The 24289-nt window shown below is 41.8% G+C and overlaps 1 protein-coding gene across 2 annotated transcripts in view; it reads right to left on the bottom strand.

The window, feature by feature from the left end:
- ca9 (carbonic anhydrase IX) overlaps positions 1-19346 on the bottom strand; it is a 104030-nt gene extending 84684 nt beyond the window's left edge. For both annotated transcript variants that reach the window (XM_072572269.1, XM_072572276.1), the window contains exon 1: positions 19101-19346. In XM_072572269.1, the coding sequence (XP_072428370.1) occupies positions 19101-19194 (94 nt within the window). In that variant the 5' untranslated portion in view covers positions 19195-19346. The remainder of the gene's footprint in view (positions 1-19100) is intronic.
- Positions 19347-24289: the final 4943 nt, after the last annotated feature.

The following is a 24289-nucleotide window of genomic DNA, read 5'->3' as shown; positions in this document are numbered from 1 at the left end:
ACTTTAATATTGATGTTGGAGTCATGTGATTAATTACAGCACCACAATTTACATGAAATTTACTACATCACAGATGTGATGAGTATAAAAAGTGTGTTGCAGGAAAAATTTAAGGAAAAGTGAGAGGATATTTTCCACATAAGCATTCATCAGCAAGCTACTGGTGAATGGTGCATCATTTCAATAGTTTTCCAAACCTACCTGAATGAAAGCCTATCATTAAAATAGCTCAGACTCCTAGCACCATCAATCCTGTCAAATATTCACCAAAAGACAGTGCCTGCCATATTCTCATGCAAGACCACAGGAGATTGATCAGAATTAATAGTCCATGTGTCCATTACACCTTCCACTTCAAAGACCTGTATAGAAACTTTCCTGTGAATTCTTTTATTTTAAAAATGTGTTTGCACCTTACCTGTTAGACTTGGTCCTAACCTTTGCTTGTGATCACAATAGGCAGTGTTTTTATTGGCCTTGTAGCGATGATCTGTGCCCAAAGTTACACAACATGATATGCTTGCTTCATGTTTAACTGCTGTTTTCAGAGTGTAGTCATGAGGGGTAAATCTCAGGAGTAATTTTCCAATTGTCTCTATGATTTTTCCAATTGCAGACAAAATGTGGATGAGGAACAACTTTGTATACTGTATGGCTTCATATCCAAAATTTGTATTGTTAATCACAAGTTCAGATCCCTTCCAGTTATTTTTAATCAACATGTAGACTGTGATGCACTGGGTTGATTTTAGTCTGTCTTTCTTCTATTTATAGAGTATTAAACCTATTAAAATCCCACTTCCCATAAGCTAAAAATTGCTACTCCCACTGCCTTCATGTCACAGACTTCAGGTGACCTCCTTGTGAACTCTACACCCCAGTACCTTAAAGCTTACAACTAGTCTTTTACACTGGGAATCATCTTGGCTCTGTTGATGGATCTCTCGCCCATCTGATTCAATAATGTCCTTTAGGGAAGGAACCTGCCATCCTCACCTGGTCAGGCCTACCCGTTACCCATAGCAATGTGGTTGACTCCTAACTACCCTCTGAGTAATTAGAGTTGGGCAATAAACGCTGGCCTAGCCAGTGATGCCCACGCTGAATGAATGCAAAAAAAAATTCAAATATTGTATGGTTGATCCCAAAAGCAGAACTTAGGCATTGCCTCAAGACTGCTTCTAGGATTTTGAGCATAATTGGTTCCTGCATTCAAGGTAACAACATTGACTGCACCAATACTATGTTTAGCAGAACATTGTTCAGCTTCTAGTGACCAGCTGGAATCTGAAGGGCCACATGCTCAATGAAACAAGGGAACATTCCTATTCTCTCCTTTATAAGAAGTCAATACTCATCCACTTTAAGCTGCCATGAAAGCTGTGCCAGGCTTCAGTTGGACAGCAGTTCAATGACATTCTGGGAAATTGAATGGCACATAGGATATTAAATGAAGAACTTGATGATTTTGTTTCAGAGTTGAGGAACAGTCGAGTTTTGTGAGCAATGGGCAATGTTGTCTGGCTGTAAATGTCAGTCAAAGGGCTGCATTTTCTCAGGGCAGCCAGACAACACTGTTCCAGCCTCTCCAATGACCTTTTTGCCAATGTCACCTCCCCAACTTGTGGCGAAGGAGTTGTGTCAAGCCTCTTGTCCATTTAAAAATGGGATGAGAGGCCACCTCCAAATGTTGCTGGGCAAGTGCAACCCCAGCGGTACCACAAAAATTTGGCCTGGACCCAGCAGATAGACACACATTGATGAATGTCAGTCTCACCACCAGACAAGGGGCAGTCAGGCAGCACCCAACAAAGACTGGATGTGGGGCTGGCTGATATTGGTGGTTATGGGCAGGAAGTCATTGTTAATATGGAGGGTTGGCAGGTTGGCATTGCCACAGGTCACAGAGAGGTTCTCACCACACAGCAGAGGACCCAAGTGCCAGTGATACAGTGCCAACAATGGTGGGAAGAGATCGTAATTAATTGGCCATTGAAGTGGTCTCACCATCCTTCACATCCCTTACCAGTGGCAGCACACCAAATCAGATTGATTGTGGAATTGCTTTGCTCTCTCTCTACAACTCCGGACTTACTGCTTGGCGCACAGTATTTTATTTTATAGCTTCACCCTATCTCACATTTAGGTTTACCTGATTGTGACATACCCTCCTACATTTTCCATTAAAGCATGGAACAGCACGGTGGCTCAGTGGCTAGCACTGCTGCCTCACAGCACCAAGGACCTGCGTTTGATTCCAACCTCGAGTGACTATCTGTGTGGAGTTTGCACATTTTCCCCGCGTCTGCATGGGTTTCCTCCCACTATCCAAAAATGTGCTAAATTGCCCATAGTATTGAGAGATGTTTGGTTAGGTACATTAGTTAAGGGTAAATAGAGAGTAGGGGAATGGGTCTGGGTGGGTTACTTTTCCGAGGGTCACTGTGAACTTGTTGGGCCAAAGGTCCTGTTTCCCCACTATGTGGATTCTTTGGTTTGTTGGTAGTAATAATGTGGTAGATATGCTGGACCATAAGATTTCAGATTGTGTTTAAGTACAATTCTACTGCTATTGATGGCCCATGGCTCCTCATGGAAGCCCAGTCTGGAGTTGCTCAATCTGTTTGAAATTTATCCTGTTTAGCATGGTGGTGTGCTACACAACATGGAAAACATTCTCAAAGTGGCGACAGAACTTCATCTCCATGAAGCCTGTGCTGTGGTCACTCGTACTGATACTGTCATGGACAGATTTAGTGTGGCAGGCAGATCAGTAAATCTGAGGCCAAGTATATTTTTCCTCGGATTCCCTCACCGTTTGTGATACACCCAGTCAAGCAGCAATGTCCTTTACAATTTGACCAGCTCAGTCAGTTGTGGTGGTGCCAAGCCACTCTTTGTAGTGGATGTTGAAATCCCCACTCAAAGTCCATTCTATGCCTTTGTCATCCTCAGTGCTTCATGCATGGAGGACCATGAATTCATCAACCATGGGAGCATTGTACGCTATAAACAACAGGACGCACCTGACCCCTGCGCTCCCCCCCACCCCCACTTGTAAAGGACCTTAAGCCATTACATTTAAAAGGGGTTTGGACTTGATGATGATGACTCCTAGGATAACTTCCTTCTGACTGTATACTTCCAGTGTCACTCACCAGTGGGACAGGGCATATCCAGGTGATGGCAGTATCTCAGGCAATGTTTCTCTGGTTTGATTCCTAGAGTATGACTGTTGTACTGTTACTTGACTAGCCTGAGAGACAGCTCTCCCAACTTTGGCTCAAGCCCCCAGAAGTTAGTAAAGAGGCTTTAGTGGGTCAACAGAACTGTATTTGTCAAAGTCATTTCTGGTGTCTTCCTCATTGTTGGCTGTTGCATCTGCTTTAATTCTTTTTTGAAATGTTTTAAGCAGTTTATAGCACTGAGTGGCTTGCTAGGCTATTTCAGAGGGCAGTTAGGAGTCAATCATATTGCTGTGGGACTAGACTAGATGGCAGAAATTCTTTTTTAATGGACTTTCGTGAACCAGATGACCTTCTACAAAAATGTCTCGTGAAACCAAAAACAGAAATTGCAGCAGATATTCAGCATAGTCAAGTGAAAATGAGTCAATGCTTCAGGTCCAATGACCATTCTTCAGAATAGTTTGTAGCTCGGAAAAGGTTGATATAAATGCTGGGACAATGGTTTTGTGGTGATCATTAGATTTTAAATATTCAAATTTCACCATTTGGTTGGATTTGAACCAAAGTCCCCAGAAAATTCTTTAGATTTTATGCAAAGTTAGGCAGATTAAAAGTTTAAGCAGACCTGCCATAACTGGAATAGAAAATTTGGGAAACAATTCAGGCTTTGGAAAATGAGTGATGCTTTATTAAAGCTGCCATGAAAAGGTAAGAATCATTCACTTAAACCATGAGGTACAAGAATTATTCAGTAAAACTATGATTAATGGAAGAACTGTTTATTAAAGCTGCAAGCAATGGAATTCATACAGAGAAGTTGTAAAAAGAGATGGCAATCCTACATTTAAGCTGTGAAGCACAGGAATCTTCAATTTTACCTTCAAGGTAATGTCTAAACTGTCTAAGGCATTAGCAAAGTACAGCAGCTGAGAAATGAGATATGTTGTTTTCTCAAAAGATTATGATCACATTCAGATATGGCATCATCCCAGTACTGGCAGGAAAACTTCTTTGCAGAGATAACTCAAATGGAACACGGAATTGGTCACCAAGTTTTGACATACAGATTAACTTCCAAGTTAGATCTAAATCAGAAGCTGAACAAATGCCCGATTGTGTACAAAAATGCACTTAGCTAATGGCGTTATTAGTTGCCCTACAGTGTGGAAACAGGCCCTTCGGCCCAACAAGTCCACACCAACTCTCCAAAGAGTAACCCACCCAGGCCCATTTTCCTCTCACTAATGCACCTAACAGCATGGCCAATTTACCTAACCTGCACATCTTTAGACTGTGGGAGGAAACCCACACAACCACAGGGAGAATGTGCAGACTCCACACAGGCAGTTGCCCAAGGCTGGAATTGAACCTGGGACCCTAGTGTTGTGAGGCAGCAGCACTAACCACTGAGCCACTGTGCCATCCCAAGTTAGCTTACTAAATTATACTTACTAAGGGTTAAAATGGATACTTTTGAAGTGGCACAAAAGATATCAAAGTCATTGGGGAAAATAACATTTTGTACTGTATGAGAAGACAGTGCTTATTGGTTGTCAAGTAGACTGATTTTTAGATGACTTAGAGATGCCGGTGTTGGACTCGGGTGGACAAAGTTAAAAATCACACAACACCAGGTTGTAGTCCAACAGGTTTATTTGGAAGCATTAGCTTTCAGAAGGAGCAGTGCTCCAAAAACAGTGCTTCCAAATTAATCTGTTGGTCTATAACCTGGTGCTGTGCAATTTTTTACTTTGATTGATAGATGTGCACCATAGAGAATGAATCAATGAGATGCATTCTCTAAAATTTGGAAGTTAACTATAAGTTATTTAAATCTAAACCAGGCAGATTGATTTTTGAATTCCAGTTTTTGAATTAGAGTTATTGAATGTTCCTTTCAGACAATTGATTGATGTTATTGAAGTACAATAATGCTTGGAGATTAATTCTCAAAGCATTTGCAACAACTATACTATTGAACTGGTGCAAAAGTCACTCGTGTTGATTTTCTATGCTGGTTATTTTGTTCCTCACTCCAGTTAATACATTTAAAGAATGATTTTTAAGCTTTTATAGTAATAGTTGAAAACAGATTATTAATGGTCCATGAAAATAAGTTAATAATTGTAGGCCATTTTGATCAGTATCATGATTCACAGCAACCATGTGCAACAATCCTTAATGACGCAAGTCTTGGTATATTAGCAAAAGGTTTACTACCATAAATGCAGCTGAACAACACTGGAAAAATTTTGAACAAATGGTTCTGGATATGGCCATTTGGATTTCTGAATCCATTGCGTAGCTGGGAATTTCTTAGCGCTCTTACCACTGGCTACACGAATGCCAACAATGTGCAGAGTTTATCAGAATTAATCTGTGTAGAACAAATTGTTCAAATATGAATATTAATGGCTTACTTTTATGTGCTAGTAGTTTCCTGACTACAATCTTTTTGTCAACATTATGTTGAAATTTTGCTGTGAGCTATTAGTAAAACATACCTTCAAGGCACAAGATTGTAATTTCTCTATACATATTTTAATAAAGACATTAACACTTTAATCTCTTGTCAAACTAGGAAACTAAACAATTTCATAATGAAGTACTTCATAATGCAATCTCAATTTTACAATGCTAAGCAGTGGCTAAACAACCATAATCTTCCCTTACTTGACTGGATTGAAATGAATTGAATTGAATTTATTGTCACATGTACCAAGGCACAGTGAAAAGCTTTGTCTTGTGAGCAATACAGGCAGATCACAGAGTTAAGTAGCATAGACAGTAAATAATAGGTAAACAGCAGCAAAAACAAAAACACAGGTACAGGTGAATGTTAAGAGTTTGTGAGTCCATTCAGTATTCTAACAACAGCAGGGTACAAACTGTTACGAAACCGGCTGGTGTGTGTGTTCAGGCTTCTGTACCTTCTCCCCGATGGTAGAGGTTGAAGGGTGGGATGGATCTTTGAGAATGCTGGTGGCCTTTCCTTGACAGTGGGCCTGGTAGATGGATTCTATAGATGGAAGGTTGGCATTTGTGATTGATAGAGTATTGAATTTAATTAGAAAACTCTACCTGAGTTTTCATAGGTCTACTTCAGGTTCAAAAGGTATGTGTTGGCTCAAGGGTGACACACCCACCTCAAAGCAGTAGTTTGAAGTCCTACTCTTGAAATCCAAGCATATAATCCAGACTGACATTTCAGAGCAATGCTGAGGAAATGTTGCACTATTGGAGATTATGCCTTTTGGTGAGGTGTTAAACAGAGACAATTGGGCTGAACTTTCCTTTTCAATTCACAAACAGAATTTGAATACAACACGATATTGGGAATTATCTCCCCCAGAAGATGCAAATAAAGAAGCCGTTTCGACAAGTGCTTGGGTATTGGAATGGTCTGAGAACAGGGGCTGGGCCAAAGCAGAGTGTCTGGGAGACCCAGTGTGAATGATACGTGCTGCTAAGGTGAAAGGAGAAGAGGCACAGGCAGAGGTACTACACTACTGATGGGTCTGGCAGCCAGTTCCTCATGGCCTTTCTCTCTCTCTCTCTCAGTGGGTGATGAGCAAATGATTGCAAGCATTTGTCTCCAGATTGTCAGAGGCCTGTTGCTCTCACCTTCCCTCACATTAGGGGGCTGGAGGTTAAACTGCCTCTAAATTGGCCTTAAACTGAATTCCAGCTATTTATGGGTAGATTGCAGTCACCAATTTGAATGCTTTGGTTTGAAAAAAAAAGTCAGAGATGGGAACTCATTGGATAGCCAATCCAATGCAATTACTTTTGCTGTCATTTTTTTCACCACCACCCAACCACATCCCACTCCCTCCCCATAAAAAAAACACGTGCAATCTCAATTAACAGATGGATATCAAAAAAAATTCAAAGTTGCAATTTGAAGAACAGCTAAGTTGCCTTGCTAATATTTATCCTTTAAATCAACAAACTGAAACAGGTTATCTGCTCACTTACCTTAATTGTTCCTTGTGAGGTGTTGTTTTGGGAAAATTTTGAGCTGTTTTAGTTGCCTTGCATTTCAACACAGACTGCTTTTAAAGTAAATCATTGATTTGCAACCATGTTATGATGGCATGATGCCATGAAAATGCAATAAAAAGACATTCTTTCTCTACAGTTTTGATGCACTTGAATTGATATATGTTTTACTCACACATTAGATTCTTGTATGAGGACAATTCCTAATGGTCTGCATGGATCACACTACAAGCAAGCATAGAGACTATCTGTTCCCAATGAAAATCAAAGGACAAGTGATCTGTTATCTGTTAGTCATTCTGGATTAGTGGTGCTGGAAGAGCACAGCAGTTCAGGCAGCATCCAAGGAGCTGGAAAATCGACATTTCAAGCAAAAGTCCTTCATCAGGAGCATCTTAGTAAATCTCCTATGAACCTTCCCAAAGCTTCCACATCCTTCCTATAATGCGGTGACCAGAACTATGAAGAAAGTATTTATTGCATGGAGTAGAATACATTCTGGTCTAAAAAATTGCCCTGTGTCTAAGCATCAGCATACTATTTTCCCCTTTGGCAGGATTTCATTTATCATTTCACATTTTTATGGAATTAGGAAGCTGAGTGTGTAATTCAGTCTAGTGCAAATAGAGAAGGCACAGAAATCGGCAATTAGTTTGCAATAGACAATGACTAACAGATAAAAACAATGACTGCAGATGCTGGAAACCAGATTCTGGATTAGTGGTGCTGGAAGAGCACAGCAGTTCAGGCAGCAACTGAGGAGCAGTAAAATCGACGTTTCGGGCAAAAGCCCTTGGGAAAAATGTATGCTGATGCTTAGACACAGGGCAATTTTTTAGACCAGAATGTATTCTACTCCATGCAATAAATACTTTCTTCATAGTTCTGGTCACCGCATTATAGGAAGGATGTGGAAGCTTTGGGAAGGTTCAGAGGAGATTTACTAAGATGCTCCTGATGAAGGACTTTTGCCTGAAACGTCGATTCTCCAGCTCCTCGGATGCTGCCTGAACTGCTGTGCTTTTCCAGCTTCACACTCTCAATTCTAATCTCCAGCATTTGCAGTCCTCACTTTCACCTATTTACTAGGATGTTGCTTGGTATGGAGGGAAGGTCCTATGAAGAAAGGCTGAGGGACTTGAGGCTGTTTTCGTTAAAGAGAAGAAGGTTGAGAGGTGACTTAATTGAGCCATATAAGATAATCAGAGGGTTTGACAGGGTGGACATTGAGAGCCTTTTCCCTCAGATGGTGATGGCTAACACGAAGAGACACAGCTTTAAATTGAGGGGTGATAGATACAGGACAGATGTCAGAAGTAGTTTCTTTACTCAGAGAGTAATAGGGGCATGGAACGTTCCTGCCTGCAACAGTGGTAGACACATCGACATTAAGGCCATTTAAATGATCATTGTATAGACACATGGATGAAAATGGAACAGTATAGGTTAGATGAGCTTCAGATTGGTACCGCAGGTCAGTGCAACATCGAGGGCTGAAGGTCCTATACTGCGCTGTAATGTTCTATGTTCTAAGTTTTATGATTAAACATAATAGTTACATTAAAGACTCATCTCAGTTGTCAGTCGCTGACCATTATTCATAAAGCATAATTCAGGAATGCAGCAGAATACACTTCATTTATGGCTTCAATAACACAATTAAATACCATCCAAGACAAAGCAGTCCACAGTGGCACTCCATCAGCCACTTTCAACAATCACTGCTGTACCAATGCAAAGTACCAGTAGTCCTTAGCATCTGCAAGTTATACCACAGCAACTCATCACAGATCCCCCCCACCTCCCAAACACACCTTCCAAACCCATATTCTCTGTAAGGATAAGGGCAGCATATTCATAACAGCATCACCAGCTGGTTCCTATCCAAGCCGCTCAGCATTCTATTGCCACTCCTCATTGTCACTGGATCAGAATCCCTCCCTAAAAGCATGAGGATTTACCTACACCTGATGGACTTCAGTTCAATGAGGCAGTTCACTACCACCTTCAAGGGCAGTATTGCCCAGAATCCAATAGTGCAGAATTGGCAATTATCTACAACTTTACAGTTTTAAATATCAAGAAATACCAGACGCATTTTGAAGATGATTAAGTCCCAATATTCAGTAACAGGTTTCTAATTCAGTAACAGTGTTCTTTACCCTTTGTTGTGATGTATGTAAATTTTACATTTGACAGCATGGTTAAAATATAATAAAGGAATAATGCTCAGCAACTGTAATAGCACTCTCAGCTATTCAATCAACTCCTGAGACTTTAAAACTTGTTCTTATTATGCGTGTTAATTATTTTGTGGTGATATTTGGGGAGATTCTTTTGAGCATGATTTCTCCTTTAGATTTTTCAGAAAGTAACAGAGAAACTATTGTATGTTTTACTTTCCCAACTGGAGGACACTACTCAGCATCATAGAATCCCTATACAGTGTGGAAGCAGGCCATATGGCCTATCGTGTCCACACCAACTCTCTGAAGAGCATCCCACTCAGACCCACCCTATCCCTGTAACCCTGTATTTCCGGTGCTAACCCACCTAGCCTGCACATCCTCCAGCACTACAGGGTAATCTAGTGTGGCCAATCAACCTAAGCTCCACATCGTTGGACTGTGGGTGAAAACCAGAGCATTTGGAGGAAACCCACACAGACATGGGGAGAATATGCAAACTCCACATAGAGTCACCTGAGGGTGGAATCGAACTCAGGCTCCTGGTGAAACGAGGAAGCAGTGCTGACCACTGAGCCACCATGCTATCCCAAAGCACCTTTCCCTCATTCCAGGCTTCCCCCACAAGAATATTGGGTGTGATTACATGGGTTAATCTTGAGACAGACCTCATTGCTTGTTGACAAAGATTCATTGAACAAATTCTAAGCAAGTATGCTGCTTCCGGTAGGCAACTGACTGTGTGGAGTTTGCACATTCTCCATGTGTCCGCGTGGGTTTCCTCCGGGTGCTCTGGTTTCCTCCCACAGTCAAAGGATGTGCAGGTCGGGTGAATTGGCCATGCTAAATTGCCTAAAGGTTAGGTGCGTTAGTCAGAGGGAAATGGGTCTGGGTGGGTTACTCTTTGGAGGGTCGGTGTGGACTCGTTGGGCCGAAGGGCCTGTTTCCACACTGTAGGGAATCTAAACTAATCTAATAATTCTGTAATAGAATTTTAGAAGGCATTCACATTCCAAAAAGGCTGTACTCATGAAATATTGTGTGGATGTGGTGCCAATTTTGAGGTTAGACTGATAGTACTGTTTTGAAGGTTTAAATGTTATAAAATGTTAGAGGCAGCATTTTTGTTTTGAGACCAAGACCCAATTTTGGAATCAAGTATGATTCCTGACTACATAATATCAGACGTGGTCCTGCACCCAATTTTTATATGATCCGACGAATGGTTAGAGGATGTACTCCCTGAGCAATTATGGTGACTTGGCCTGCCCGGATGTTGGAGGGGTAATAGAAGTTTCTGTAGCCCTGAGGCACTGACAGCCTGGTGGGCAGGCAAGAGAAAGATTCTCAGCACCAACTCATAAAATGGGTAAAATCAAAATTGCTAGGGCTCCCAGACCACTATTGTAGAGGAGGGAGCACCTCCTCAAGGAGGCCTACAGCTGCACTATGGCCTTGTTGCCATGGCGACTGTTGGTATGGAGGTGGGGCTGGCAGTAGGGGAGGGAGCTTCATGTAGCCTGCCACCATGAAACCCTGTCAGCTCACAAGGCCATGGACTTGGGCCAGGGACTTTGCAAAGGCCCGAGTGAATAATTCCACCCTTCCTTCTCCAACGACTTCTCCTGTAACCCCTTCTCCCTCTCATTTCATCAAGCGACATCCTGGATGAATTGGTGCCCAATCACTTCAACCTCTCCACGTGGTAACATGTTCTGTATTCTTGTCACTTCATGTGCATAGTTTTGCGAATGCTAGCCATAAAACTATAGAATGCAGAAAGAAGACAATTATGTGAACAGTCTGCTTTGGTCAGTTCCATCTGTTAAAGTCAACAGGTCAAGTGATAGCTGTTTATTCCCGCAGACCACAGCTAGATACCCAGGGGTGGAACAAAACAGGAAGATCTATGGTTTTTGATGAAGTCTTGCTTGAATTGATCAATGCCTGAAAATCTTAAATCAGGATCCTTGAAATATGATTTTAATTTTACTGATGATGAATAATAATGGCTACTGTAGAATACAACTATATCAAGTTACTGTTGAAAACTTCGTACTTCACAAGTGACAAAATCTAAGTGATAAACGTCCTCTCCCCAAAAGAGAAAATCGTACTTTACGTATTATTTCTTATCGAGGCTACTACAGACATTCAGAGTGATGGGATGCTTTCGACTGTCCTGAGACAGGTTCACCAGTCTTTCATTCTTTCTTTAGGTATCTATTTTGCTTCTCTTCCTTCTTTCTTATTCCTTTGCATCATTCCCCATTAGAAAAGACAAAAACACTGAAATGTTTATGCAGCTGTAGGGCCACATTCTGTAATCAATCCAAAGAGTCTGACTGAATCTGAGATATGACACTTCACATACTTTCTCCTGCCTGTTAAGCCTTTTTAAAATATCTAGACCATGTTGCTTATAAGCCTGCTTCTGCGTGAGAAGTTGAAAAAACTGAACCATTAATTGCAGAACCAGAGGTCTTGGCATATGGCAATGGCTTTCATGTTGACCAGCTGCTCAGGCACTAAACCCTGGAATTCCTTGCCTAAACATCTTTGCCTTTCCACATCTCTCATCTCCATTAAGTCAAATTTGTTCCTAAAATAAAGCTTTTATGCCGCTGCTAAATCATGCTCAAGCAAATCTTCTGCTTGGACTCAAATCATGCTATTATAAAGTGCGCCTGACATAAAATATACAGCAACATTGAGATTATGCTTGGTTTCCTTTCTCGTTTTCCAATGTTCCTCCTGTCTGGCTTCCCAAAAAGGACTATACTCCATTCTCCCAATTGTTTTAGATTAGATTCCCTACAGTGTGGAAATAGGCCCTTCGGCCCAACCAGTCGACACTGACCATCCAAAGAGTAACCCACCCAGACCCATTTCCCTCTGACTAATGCACCTAACACTATGAGCAATTTACCATGGCCAAACCACCTGCCCTGCACATCTTCGGACTGTGGGAGGAAACCCACCCAGACACGGGGAGAATGTACAAACTCCACACAGATGGTCACCCAAGGCTGAAATTGAACCTGGGACCCTGATGCTGTGAGGCAGCAGTGCTAACCACTGAACCACCGTGTTACCCCACAGTTGTGTAGTTTACTAAACTAAATCTTACCTTTTCTTAACAGAGCATTATCCTCACCATAGGGCCCTCAACTATTTCTGTTCCATTTCCCACATGTCTGCTATTATCATTCCCCCAAACCTATCTACACCTCCCCATTGCATCCTTCCGTGGAAACACAGGAGGTGCAGCATCTGCTCTTTTACGTCCTTCCCTCTCAGCATTCAAGGTGCCAAATAGTCCTTCCAAATAAACGGTGGTTGAGTTCTCGGTCTTTCAACTAACAATACTGCATTCGTAGCTAACTCTACTCTGGGGGGAAACCAAGCATAATCTCAATGTTGCTGTATATTTTATGTCAGGCGCACTTTATAATAACATGATTTGAGTCCAAGCACAAGATTTGGTTGAGCGTGGTTTAGCAGCAGGCATAAATGCACATTGGAGGTGTTCTGTCAAGCAGTCACTCATTCAGTCCTCAAGCAACGCCCAAAGCATCCTATAGCCCATCATTTTTATTCTTCACTCCACTACTAGTCTGATGTGTCTGAACATGGTTTTCTAAACTGTTTTAATGATCTCAACACAAGATCTTTTAAACAGGCATTTTACAACTTTCCAGAGTCAGCATTGAGCCCCTAGCAATGCTTGGCGGTGACTCTACACATTCCATTTACACCTTGACCAGACATTGTTTTTGAAGTAATCGACCATCACTTTTTGCACCATCAACCCAAAAATACCACAAGGCATCATAATGTATCCTCTGGTTCCCCCCGTTTCCTCACTTTTCTTAGAGGCATTTCCAATTTTAAACAATTGCTTTCCTGTTGCCACAGATGAAGGCAGCCTACTGAGCGAATCCAGTGTTTTCTACTAGATCAGAAGAAGGGTCATTGGACCCGAAACATAAAGCGATTTCTCTCCATATATGCTGCCAGACCTGCTGAGCTTTTCCATCAACACCTGTTTTTGTTTCAGCATTTTCTGCTGTTATTTTATAATTGATTCAGTTAATTGGTGGGTCAATGCATGGTTGGCATTGCCTTTAATTATTACGGGCCATGATTTATTCTAATTTGCATCAATTGGATAAAGCCCATTTTTAACTCCAGGTGGAAGTCAGCCCTGCACATGCAGAAGCAACCAGCAAACCATTCTAACCTCATTTGTGTGAGGTACAGAAGGTTTTATCATTCAGAACTTATGCAAATACTCAGTCAGCTTCCCATTCTGGCACCATAGGAAAACCATAAGACATAGGGACAGAAATTAGGCCATTTGGCCCATCGAATTTACTCTGCCATTCGATCATGACTCATGTGTTTCTTAACCCCATTCTCCTGCCTTCTCCCTGTAACCTTTGAACCCCTATCTCTGTCTTAAAAATACTCAATGACCTGGCCTCCACAGCCTTCTGAGGCAATGAATCCCATAGATTCACCACGCTCTGGCTGTAGTATGTTCTCCTTGTCTCCATTCTAAAGGGTTTTCCCTTTACTCTAAGGCTGTGCCCTCGGGTCCTACTCTCTCCTACCAATGGAAACATTTTTCCAATGGCCATTCTATCCAAGCCTTTCAGTATTCTGAAAATTTCAATTCAGTCCCCCAGCATCCTTTTAACCTCCATTTGGTATAGAGCCAGAGTCCTCAAATATTCCTCATATGATAAGCCTTTCATTCCTGAGATCATTCTTGTGAACATCCTCTGGACCTGATCCAGGAGCAGTAGATCCTTCCTGAGATATGAGGCCCAAAACTGCACACAATACTCCAAATGTGGCCTGACCAGAGCCTTATCGAGCCTCAGAAGTACATTCTTGCTTTTATATTCAAGTCCTCTCAAATAAATACCAACATTGTATTTCCTAACTATCGATTCAACCTATGAGCTAACCTTGAGAGAATCCTGGACTAGGACTTCCAAATCCTTGGCACTTCAGATTTCTGAATTTTCTCCCAATTTAGAAAATAGTCGATACCTTTATTCTTCCTATCAAAGTGCATGACCTCACACTTTTCCACGTTGTATTCCATCTGCCACTTCTTTTTCAGCTGTCCTAACCTCTCCAAATCCTTTTGCAGCCTCCCTGCCTCATCGATACTAACTGCCCCTTCACCTATCTTTGTATCGTCTGCAAACATAGTCAGAGTACCCTCAGTTCCTTCATCCAGATCATTAATGTATGAAGTAAAAAGTTATGGTTCCAACACTGAGCCTTGTGGAACACCTCTAGTCACTGGTTGCCATCCTGAGAGGAATCCATTTATTCCCACTTTCTACCTTCTGCCAGACAGCCAAGCCTCTATCCTTGCTAGCACCTTGCCTCTGAAACCATAGGTCCTTATCTTACTCAGCAACTGCCTGTGCAGCACCTTGTCAAAGGCCTTCTGGAAGTCCAAGTAGATAACATCTATTGGCTCTCCTTTGTCTAACTTGCTTATTACTTCCTCAAAGAACTCTAACAGATTTGTCAGGCATGACCTCCCCTGGATGAAACCATGCTGACATTCTCCTATTTTAGGAGAAAGTGAGGACTGCAGATGCTGGAGATCAGAGCTGAAAATGTGTTGCTGGAAAAGCGCAGCAGGTCAGGTAGCATCTAAGGGGCAGGAGAATCGACATTTCGGGCATGAGCCCTTCTTCAGGAATGAGGAAAGCGTGCCAAACAGGCTAAGATAAAAGGTAGGGAGGAGGGGAATGGAAATGCGATAGGTGGAAGGAGGTTAAGGTGAGGGTGATAAGGTGAGGGTGATAGGCCAGAGTGGGGGTGGGCGCGGAGAGGTCAGGAAGATGATTGCAGGTTAGGAAGGTGGTGCTGAGTTCGAGGGTTGGGACTGAGACAAAGTGGGGGGAGGGGAAATGAGGAAACTGGAGAAATCTGAGTTCATCCCTTGTGGTTGGAGGGAGACAGGCCGTCCAATTGTGGAACATTTCAGAGAACACCTCTGGGACACCCGGACCAACCAACCCAACCACCCTGTGGCTCAACACTTCAACTCCTCCTCCCACTCCACCAAGGACATGCAGGTCCTCGGACTCCTCCATTGCCAGACCATAGCAACACAACGGCTGGAGGAAGAGCACCTCAACTTCTGCTTAGGAACCCTCCAACCACAAGGGATGAACTCAGATTTCTCTAGTTTCCTCACTTCCCCTCCCCCCACCTTGTCTCAGTCCCAACCTTCGAACTCAGCACCACCTTCCTAACCTGCAATCTTCTTCTTGAACTCTCCGCCCCCACCCCTACTCCGGCCTATCACCTTCACCTTAACCTCCTTTCAAATATCGCATTTCCAACGCCTCTCCCCCAAGTCCCTCCTCCCTACCTTTTATCTTAGCCTGCTTGGCACACTTTCCTTATTTCTGAAGAAGGGCTCATGCCCGAAACGTCGATTCTCCTGCTCCTTGGATGCTGCCTGACCTGCTGCCCTTTTCCAGCAACACATTTTCAGCTTTTTCCTATTTTACAATACATTTCCAAGTATTCAGAAAGCTCATCCTTCTTACTAATGACCAAGGTTAAGCTGATTGGCCTGTAATTTCCTATGTTTTGCCCCACTCCCTTCTTTAATAGGAGAGTAACATTAGCAATTTTCCAGTCCTCTGGGATGCTCCCTGACTTTAGTGATTCCTGAAAGATCACCACTAACGCCTCCATTATCTCTTCAGCTATATCCTTAGAACACTGGGTGTAGTCCATCTGATCCAGGTGATTTATCCATCTTCAGACCATTCAGTTTTTCTAGCACCTTCTCCGTGGTAATGGCTACCAAATACACCTCTGCCCCCAGATTCACTCATGTCTTCCACCATGAAGACTGATGCAAGGAAAGGCCAACTGGCAGGGGTAGAAGGAGACCACTGAGTAATAATCTTTTGTACTCAGCTGAGGGAGAGGAGGCCTAAACCTTTTCTTTGGGATTAGTTTCTGACCCTTTGTTCTGAAATTACAGCTATATGACCACTGGCAGGTTATGCGTGTGATTAGCCACTCTAAAGCCAATCTCATGCAGCTTTTCATGGAAATTCCTCCATTAAGCATCTCATAACTCTCCTGCAAGCGCTTCTCAGTCCAAAGACTTTAATAAAATTGCATTTATTTATTGCCTTTCATAAATTCATGATGTTCTCAAAGCACCCTACAGCCAATGGAGTGCTGCTGTCTGCTGTCAGCTGAACCATGGTAGCTGTCTGAGAGATTGGAGAAAGATTAGTGAACTGGATTTAATTTACATTGGAAACCTCCTGGACGGAGAGGAACTGGAAGGCCTTACCTGGATCTGCAAGTTATCCGGACATGTCCCTAATCTTGGTCTTCTCTCCTGGCAATAGCATCACAGAAGCATGGAAATGGATTGGCTCCCAGTTGCCCACTCTAGTGCTTATTTTACGTCAGGAATCATTCCTTTATGCCTGGAATGTTTTCCCTGTCTGCCACCCATAATGTCACTCTTACCAGAAGTGTGAGTGGGAATCTGCCCTGTTTTATTCAAGCAAGACACAAGATAAAATGGCCCTACCTTACACAGAGCTCCCCTCAGCGGTTTATGTCCTGCATTTCATCTCTGCTTCCCGCTAAATGCACCCATTTAAATTCAACCACTCCATGTTAACACACCAGCATTCAACTATCAACACAAGTTAATATACTCAACAGAAAGACAAGTGAAGAAAGAGAAGTGGAAAAGAACCCTTTAAAGTTTAAGTGACCGTCCTATCAGGTTTCAAAACAGCTACTGAGAGCGCGCAATATCAAAAAGCTCTCAGATTCACCAAGACAGTTAGTGGCTATTTTCAGTTGATGCTTTTTTTTTATCCTAACCAATTTTAGGCCTTGAATTGAAATGAGATCCAAACAAGGAAGGAAGAACATACAGAGAGGAGTAGAGAAAGAGATTACAACACAGACAAAACAAAAAAAAACCATTAAGTATGAATTTAAACTTAAAGACAAAATAGTTGTGTGTGCGCTACACAGTGTCACTATATATATTTGTCTATATTTATACAGAATTTTCATTACCTCAAAACCTCAAATTTATTCACAACTAGTTATTACTGTATAGTGGTCATATTGTGAAAATGTAAGGAAGCATGGCAGATTACTCAAGCATAGTAAGATCCCATAAGTGACAATGAGACCAAACCAGGAAATCTGAGTGACATTGGCCAGGATACCAGGAAAATTTGATTGCTCTTCTCCAAATAACAGTGGGATCTTTTAAATCCACCTGATATGGTAAAATGCTTCTCTTGTCCATAAGTTCATACCCCCCAAAATAGTTTGCAATATTTTTTAAAAATATAGTTGATGATATCTTGATGTACAAAGCCAGGTGATCATCTACATTATTTTCCACAGCTTAAAAGAGTTTATTCTTTCTATATTTGCTTCAATTGACTATTTTTCATACATTTTCCTATACATGCGCACACGAACACCCATGACGCAAGTCAGAGTCATCGAGATGTACAGCACGGAAATAGACCCTTCGGTCCAACTCGTTCATGCCAACCAGATATCCTAGATTAATCCGTTTCCATTTTCCAGTATTTAGCCAATATCCCTCTAAACCCTTCCTATTCATATACTCATCCAGATGCCTTTCAAATGTTGCAATTGTACCAGCCTCCACCACTTCCTCTGGCAGCTCATTCCATACACATACCAGCTTCTGCTTGAAAAACGTTTACTCCTCAGGTCCCTTTTAAGTCTTTCCCTCTCACCTTAAACCTATGCCCTCTAGTTTTGGACCTTGGCTATTTATCCTATCCATGCCCCTCATGATTTTATAAACCTCTATAAGGTCACCCATCATCCTTCAACACTCTAGAGAAAACAGCCCCAGCCTATTTAGCCTCTCTCTATAGCTCAATCCCTCCAATCCCAGCAAACTCCTTGTAAATCTTTTCTGAACCTTTGCAAGTTTAACAACATCTTTCCTATAGCAGGGAGACCAGAATTGAACAAAGCATTCCATAAATGGCCTAACCAATGTCCTGCACAGGCAGAACAGGACATCCCAACTCCTATACTCTTTGAAATGTCTGATTACTTAAGTACTTGTGTAGATTCTTATTTGTGCATGTTATTACAAGGACCATGCAGGATAAATTGATCAGTGAAAAAAATTGATTATTTGGAAACAGTAGAACATATTGTACACATTCAGCAACATTTAGTAACAGCAAATACTAACAACAAATGATCACTTGGAGGTGAATAAATACATTTGCACTTACAGGGTCAATTTAAATTCTCGAGCAGTCGTGAGCCTTCACAAAACTGAAGTGATTGCACTGTACAGAAGCTATATACAAAAGTCCTGTCAGATTGTTTTGTACTTTTAAGGTATCAGTCTGCCTTTGAAACATTTGACTGGGTGGCTCGGTAACTGAGTTCCACACACCTCTTGTTAAAATTTAACGAAAATTCCAACACATAATTTAAACTTATACAAATCTTTAAACTTTTATTCCTTTTCTTATCAAAAAGAATTTGACATTGTTAACAGCTATTTGCTGAAAGTACATTTTTGAGATTGCAGAAACAAATACAGGAAATCAATCGTTCCCCTTCGTACAACTGTTCAAATCAAATGAAATAAAACATTTCCTGACTTAGGAACAAATTGTCTTACCTTCATGCTTTCCTTCTTGCTCAGGACCTGGGCTTATATCACATGTACCAGTTGCTAACAGCTGAGTCAGTATTAGAAACAATAATCTGCGCATTATATAAAGCGTTCTACTATTATGCCTTCACTTAAAAAGCCTGAAGTGAGCTCGCAGTCAACTCTGAAGGCTGTCTCAAATCTATTCAGCTAATTTACGGTCTCACTAGCATTAAACACTGAGTGATCTCTGTTTCTGTGACTCTGCCTTCTCCAATGCTTTCTGTGTTAAACGTCAAGTGAAAGGCATGCTGTCTTAAATACCTAACAACAATTAAAGGTGATATTTTGTCCTTGTGTCCACATTGCATTATTTTGGCAGGCAAAAAATAAGTCTTTGCTGAGAGTTACAGCCTGTAATGCGATTCCACACAGTGTACAACACTGATATAATAGTAGGAACAAAGTGCAGGATTAAAGGTAATGTTTTTTAGGGTGTTTTAAAGAGGAACAGCAGATTTTCTTGTCCTGTTTACTAATTCTATTTATATTTTTAAATTTCTACATTAATGTGTTACTAGGAAACAGTGCTATACCAATTAGTTTCAAAACATGGCATTTGAATACTTTTACTAGACAAAATAAATCCCGGTGGTTTCGCAGTGGAAAGGCGTAGATCAAAGGAGGGTATAAATAGGAGGATGAAACCTCTGCCAACGGTGAATTTTCTTTAACAGGAAGAAAACGGTGGAGAAGAATAGGAGAAGAGTTGCAGAAATAAAACAAAGGACTGCAGTTGCTGAAGATCAGAAATGATAGGGAAACATGGTTTAGTGAAAGACATGAACTGAAATTGGGTTGTGGGAAATTAATGAATTTTAAGGTCATTAAGTCCCCAGATCCTGATAATCAGCATCCCACAGTATTTAAGGAAGTGGTTCTAGAAGCAGTAGATGCATCGGTGATCATCCTCCAAGATTCTTCAGACTGTGATGTGGAACAGTTCCCACAGATTGGAGGGTAGCTAATGTAACCCCACTATTTAGAAAGGGATGTAGAGAGAAAACAGAGAATTATAGACCAGTGAGTCTGGTGTCAATTGTGGGGAAAATGTTATAGTCCATTATCAATGATTTTAAAGCTACGAAAACAGTGATAGAATCAGACACAGTCAGCATGGATTTACAATGGGCAAATCATGCTTGATAAATCTAATGGAATTCTTTGAGGGTGTAACCAGTAGAGTTGATGAGGGGGAGCCAGTGGATTTGGTTTATTTGGCCTTTCAAAAGACTTTCAACAAAATCCCACATTACACACTAATGTGTAAAATTAAAGCACATGGGATTGGAGGTGGGATAGCGAAATGGATGGAAATCTGGTTAGCAGACAGGAAACAATTAATTGGAACAAGTAGGTCTTTTTCTGAATATATTTTCTGTGGTAGTGAATTCCACAGGCTCACCACTCTCTGGGTAAGGAAATCTCTCCAAATCTCAGTCCTAAAGGGTTTACTATTTAATCTTAAACGATGTCCCCTGGTTTTGGACTCTCTCACCATCAGGATTATCCATCCTGCATCTAGCCTGTCCAGTCCTGTTAAAATTTCATAGGTTTCTATCAGATTCCCCTCATTCTTCTGAATCCAAGTGAAAACAATCCTAATCAATAAAATCTCTCCTTATATGCCAGGCCTGCCATCACAGGAATCAGTCTAATAAACCTTTACTGTCCTCCCTCTTTAGCAAGAACATCCTTCATCAGACAGGAAAACAAAAGCTGCCCACAATATTCTAGGTGTGGTCTCACCAAGGCCCTGTATAAGGCTGTTCAAAAAACTGCCAAACCTTAAATAGGCCATCGTTTGCAGCAAACTACCCAGCCTTCCGGCCAACATCGACCACACCACACAACCCTGCCACCTAGCAATCTCTGCAAGTCATGCCAGATCGACATGGATACTACCATCACATGTAGCAACACCACCCACCACATACATGGTGGGTATTCGTGTGACTTGGCCAATGTTGTCTAGCTCGTACGCTGTAGGAAAGACTACCCTGAGGCATGGTATATTGGTGAGACCATGCTGTCACTACAGCAACAGATGAATGGACACTGTGCAACAATCACCAGGCAGGGATGCTTAGCCCCAATCTAGGAACATTTCAGTGGTCAAGGACATTCAGTTCCCAATTTTTAGTAAGTACCCTCCAAGGTGGCCTTCAAAATACACAACAACGAGGAGCTGGAGAGGCTGCAGAAAGATTTAGACAGTTTAGGAGAGTGGTCCAAGAAATGGCCGATGAAATTCAATGTGAGCAAATGCGAGGTCTTGCACTTTGGATAAAAGCATACAAGCGTGGACTATTTTCTTAACAGTGAGAAAATTCAAAAAAACCAAAGTACAAAGGGATCTGGCAGTGCAAATACAGGATTCTCTAAAGGTTAACTTGCTGGCCGAGTCAGTGGTTAAGAAAGCAAATGTAATTTTGTCACTTATCTCAAGAGGTTGGAATGTAAAAGCAGCGATGCGCTACTGAGACTTTATAAAGCTCTGGTTAGGCCCCATTTTGGGCCCCACACCTCAGGAAGGACATACTGGCACCCTGGAGCGTGTCCGGAGGAGATTCACACGGATGATCCCTGGAATGGTAGGCTGAACGTACGATGAACTGCTGAGGATCCTTGGATTATATTTACTAGAGTTTAGAAGGTTGAGGGTAGATCTAATAGAAACTTACAAGATAACGCATGGTTTAGAAAGGGTGGACATTGGGAATTTGTTTCCGTCAGGTACTAGGACCCGTGGGCACAGCCTTAGAATTAGAGAGGGTCAATTTAAAACGGCAATGAGGAGACATTTCTTCAGCCAGAGAGTGGTCGACCTGGGGAATTTATTGCCTTGGAGCGGAGCAGAGGCCGGGACGTTAAATGTCTTCAAGGCAGATATTGATAAATTCTTAATCTCGCAAGGAAATAAGGGATACCAGGAGAGTGTGGGTAAGTGGCGTTGAAATGCCCATCAGCCATGATTGAATGGCAGAGTGGAGTCAATGGGCTGAGTGGCCTTACTTCCACTCCTATGTCTTAAGATCATATGGTCTAACGCAGAATCACTGAGCAGGAACTGATAGCCAAGTTCCACACCATGAAGATCACCTCAACTGTGATCTTGGAACCACGATCGTGCTACATATAATCCCCATCATACTGTTCTGTATTTCTAAAATCTTCCTTACTGTCTTGACACATGTCACCTTGATAATGTCTCTATCTTAATTAGTTTGTACAGATTTTGTATAGTAGATAGTCGTGGAAAGTTGTGCATAGAGTCCAAGGATATAGGGGAAGTGCTAAATGAATATTTTCATCAGTATTCACATTGAATAAAGAAAATGTTGTCAAGGAGAATACTGAGATACAGTGCTACTAAACTAGATGGGATTGAGGTTCACAAGGAGGAAGTGTTAGCAATTCTGGAAAGTGTGAAAATAGATAAGTCCTCTGGGCCGATTGGGATTTATCCAAGAATTCTCTGGGAAGTCAGGGGAGATTGCAGAACCTTTGGCTTTGATCTTTATGTTGTCATTGTCTACAGGAATAGTGCCAGAAGACCAGAGGATAGCACATGTTGTCCCCTTGTTCAAGAAGGGGAGTAGAGACAACCCTGGTAATTATAGACCAGTGAGCCTTACTTTGGTTGTGGATGAAGTGTTGGAAAAGGTTACAAGAGATATGATTTATAATCATCTTGAGAGGAACAAGTTGATTAGGGATAGTCAGCACGGTTTTGTGAAGGGTAGGTTGTGCCTCACAAACCTTATTGAGTTCTTTAAGATGGTGACCTAACAGGTCAATGAGGGTAAAGTGGTTGATGTATATGGATTTGATAAGGTTCACCACAGTAGGCTTTTGCACAAAATACAGAGGCATGGGATTGAGGGAGATTTGGCAGTTTGGATCAGAAATTTGCTAGCTGAAAGAAGATAGAGGGTGGTGGTTGATGGAAAATGTTCACCCTGGAGTTGAGTTACTAGTGGTGTACCGCAAGGACCTGTTTTGAGTCCACTGCTGTTTGTCATTTTTATAAATGACCTGGATGACCTGGGTGTAGAAGGATGGGGTTAGTAAATTTGCAGATGACATAAGATCAGTGGAGTTGTGGATAGTGCTGAAGGATGTTGCAGGTTACAGAGGGACATAGGTAAGCTGCAGGGCTGGGCTGAGAGGTGGCAAATGGCGTTTAATGTGGAAAAGTGTGAGGTGATTCATTTAGGAAGGAGCACCAGAAATGCAGAGTACTGGGCTAATGGTAAGATATTTGGTAATATAGATGAACGGAAAGATCTTGGTGCCCATGCACATAGATCCCTGAAAGTTGCCACCCAAGCTGATAGGGTTGTTAAGAAGGCATACAGTGTGCATTGGTAGAGGGATTGAGTTTCAGAGCCATGAGGTCATGTTGCAGCTGTACAAAACTCTGATGCGGCCGCACTTGGAGTATTGTGTACAGTTCTGCCCACCGCATTATAGGAAGGATTTAGAAGCTTTGGAAAGGGTTCAGAGGAGATTTACTAGTTGTTGCCTGGTATGGAGGGAAGGTCTTATGAGGAAAGGCTGAGGGACTTGAGGCTGTTTTTGCTAGAAGAAGGTTGAGAGGTGACTTAATTGAGACATAGAAGATAATCAGAGAATTAGGGTGGACAATGACAGCTTTTTTCTTCAGATGCTGTTGGCTAGCACGAGAGGACATAGCTTTAAACTGGGGGTTTTAGATTTAGGACAGATGTCAGAGGTAGTTTCTTTACTCAGAGAGTAGTAGTGGCATGGGACACACTGCCTGCAACAGTAGTAGACTCACCAACTTTAAGGGCATTTAAATAAACATTGGATAAACATATAGATGAAAATTTAATGGTGTAGGATAGATAAGCTTCAGATTGTTTCCATAGGTTGGCGCAACATTGAGGGCCGAAGCACCTGTACTGTGCTGTAATGTTCTGTGCTCTATGTTTTAGTTCACTTGTTATTTTGGTTCGACCCTCGGCATGCGATTCTTATACCTATCATGTTATTCGAGCCATTTGGTTTGTTTCCAACACCACCTTATTTTAAATTTTTTTATGATTATCTCTCTGTCTCAGTTAATTGAATTTTACCTCATGCCTTCACTGGCTATTCAGCTGTTGACGTTTTACTCACACGGTTTGACA

Source organism: Chiloscyllium punctatum, chromosome 1 (genome assembly GCF_047496795.1).
Source record: "Chiloscyllium punctatum isolate Juve2018m chromosome 1, sChiPun1.3, whole genome shotgun sequence".
Classification (NCBI taxonomy): domain Eukaryota; kingdom Metazoa; phylum Chordata; class Chondrichthyes; order Orectolobiformes; family Hemiscylliidae; genus Chiloscyllium; species Chiloscyllium punctatum.
The sequence above is the reverse complement of the archived record's forward strand: the minus strand, read 5'-3'. Positions and strand labels throughout refer to the sequence as shown.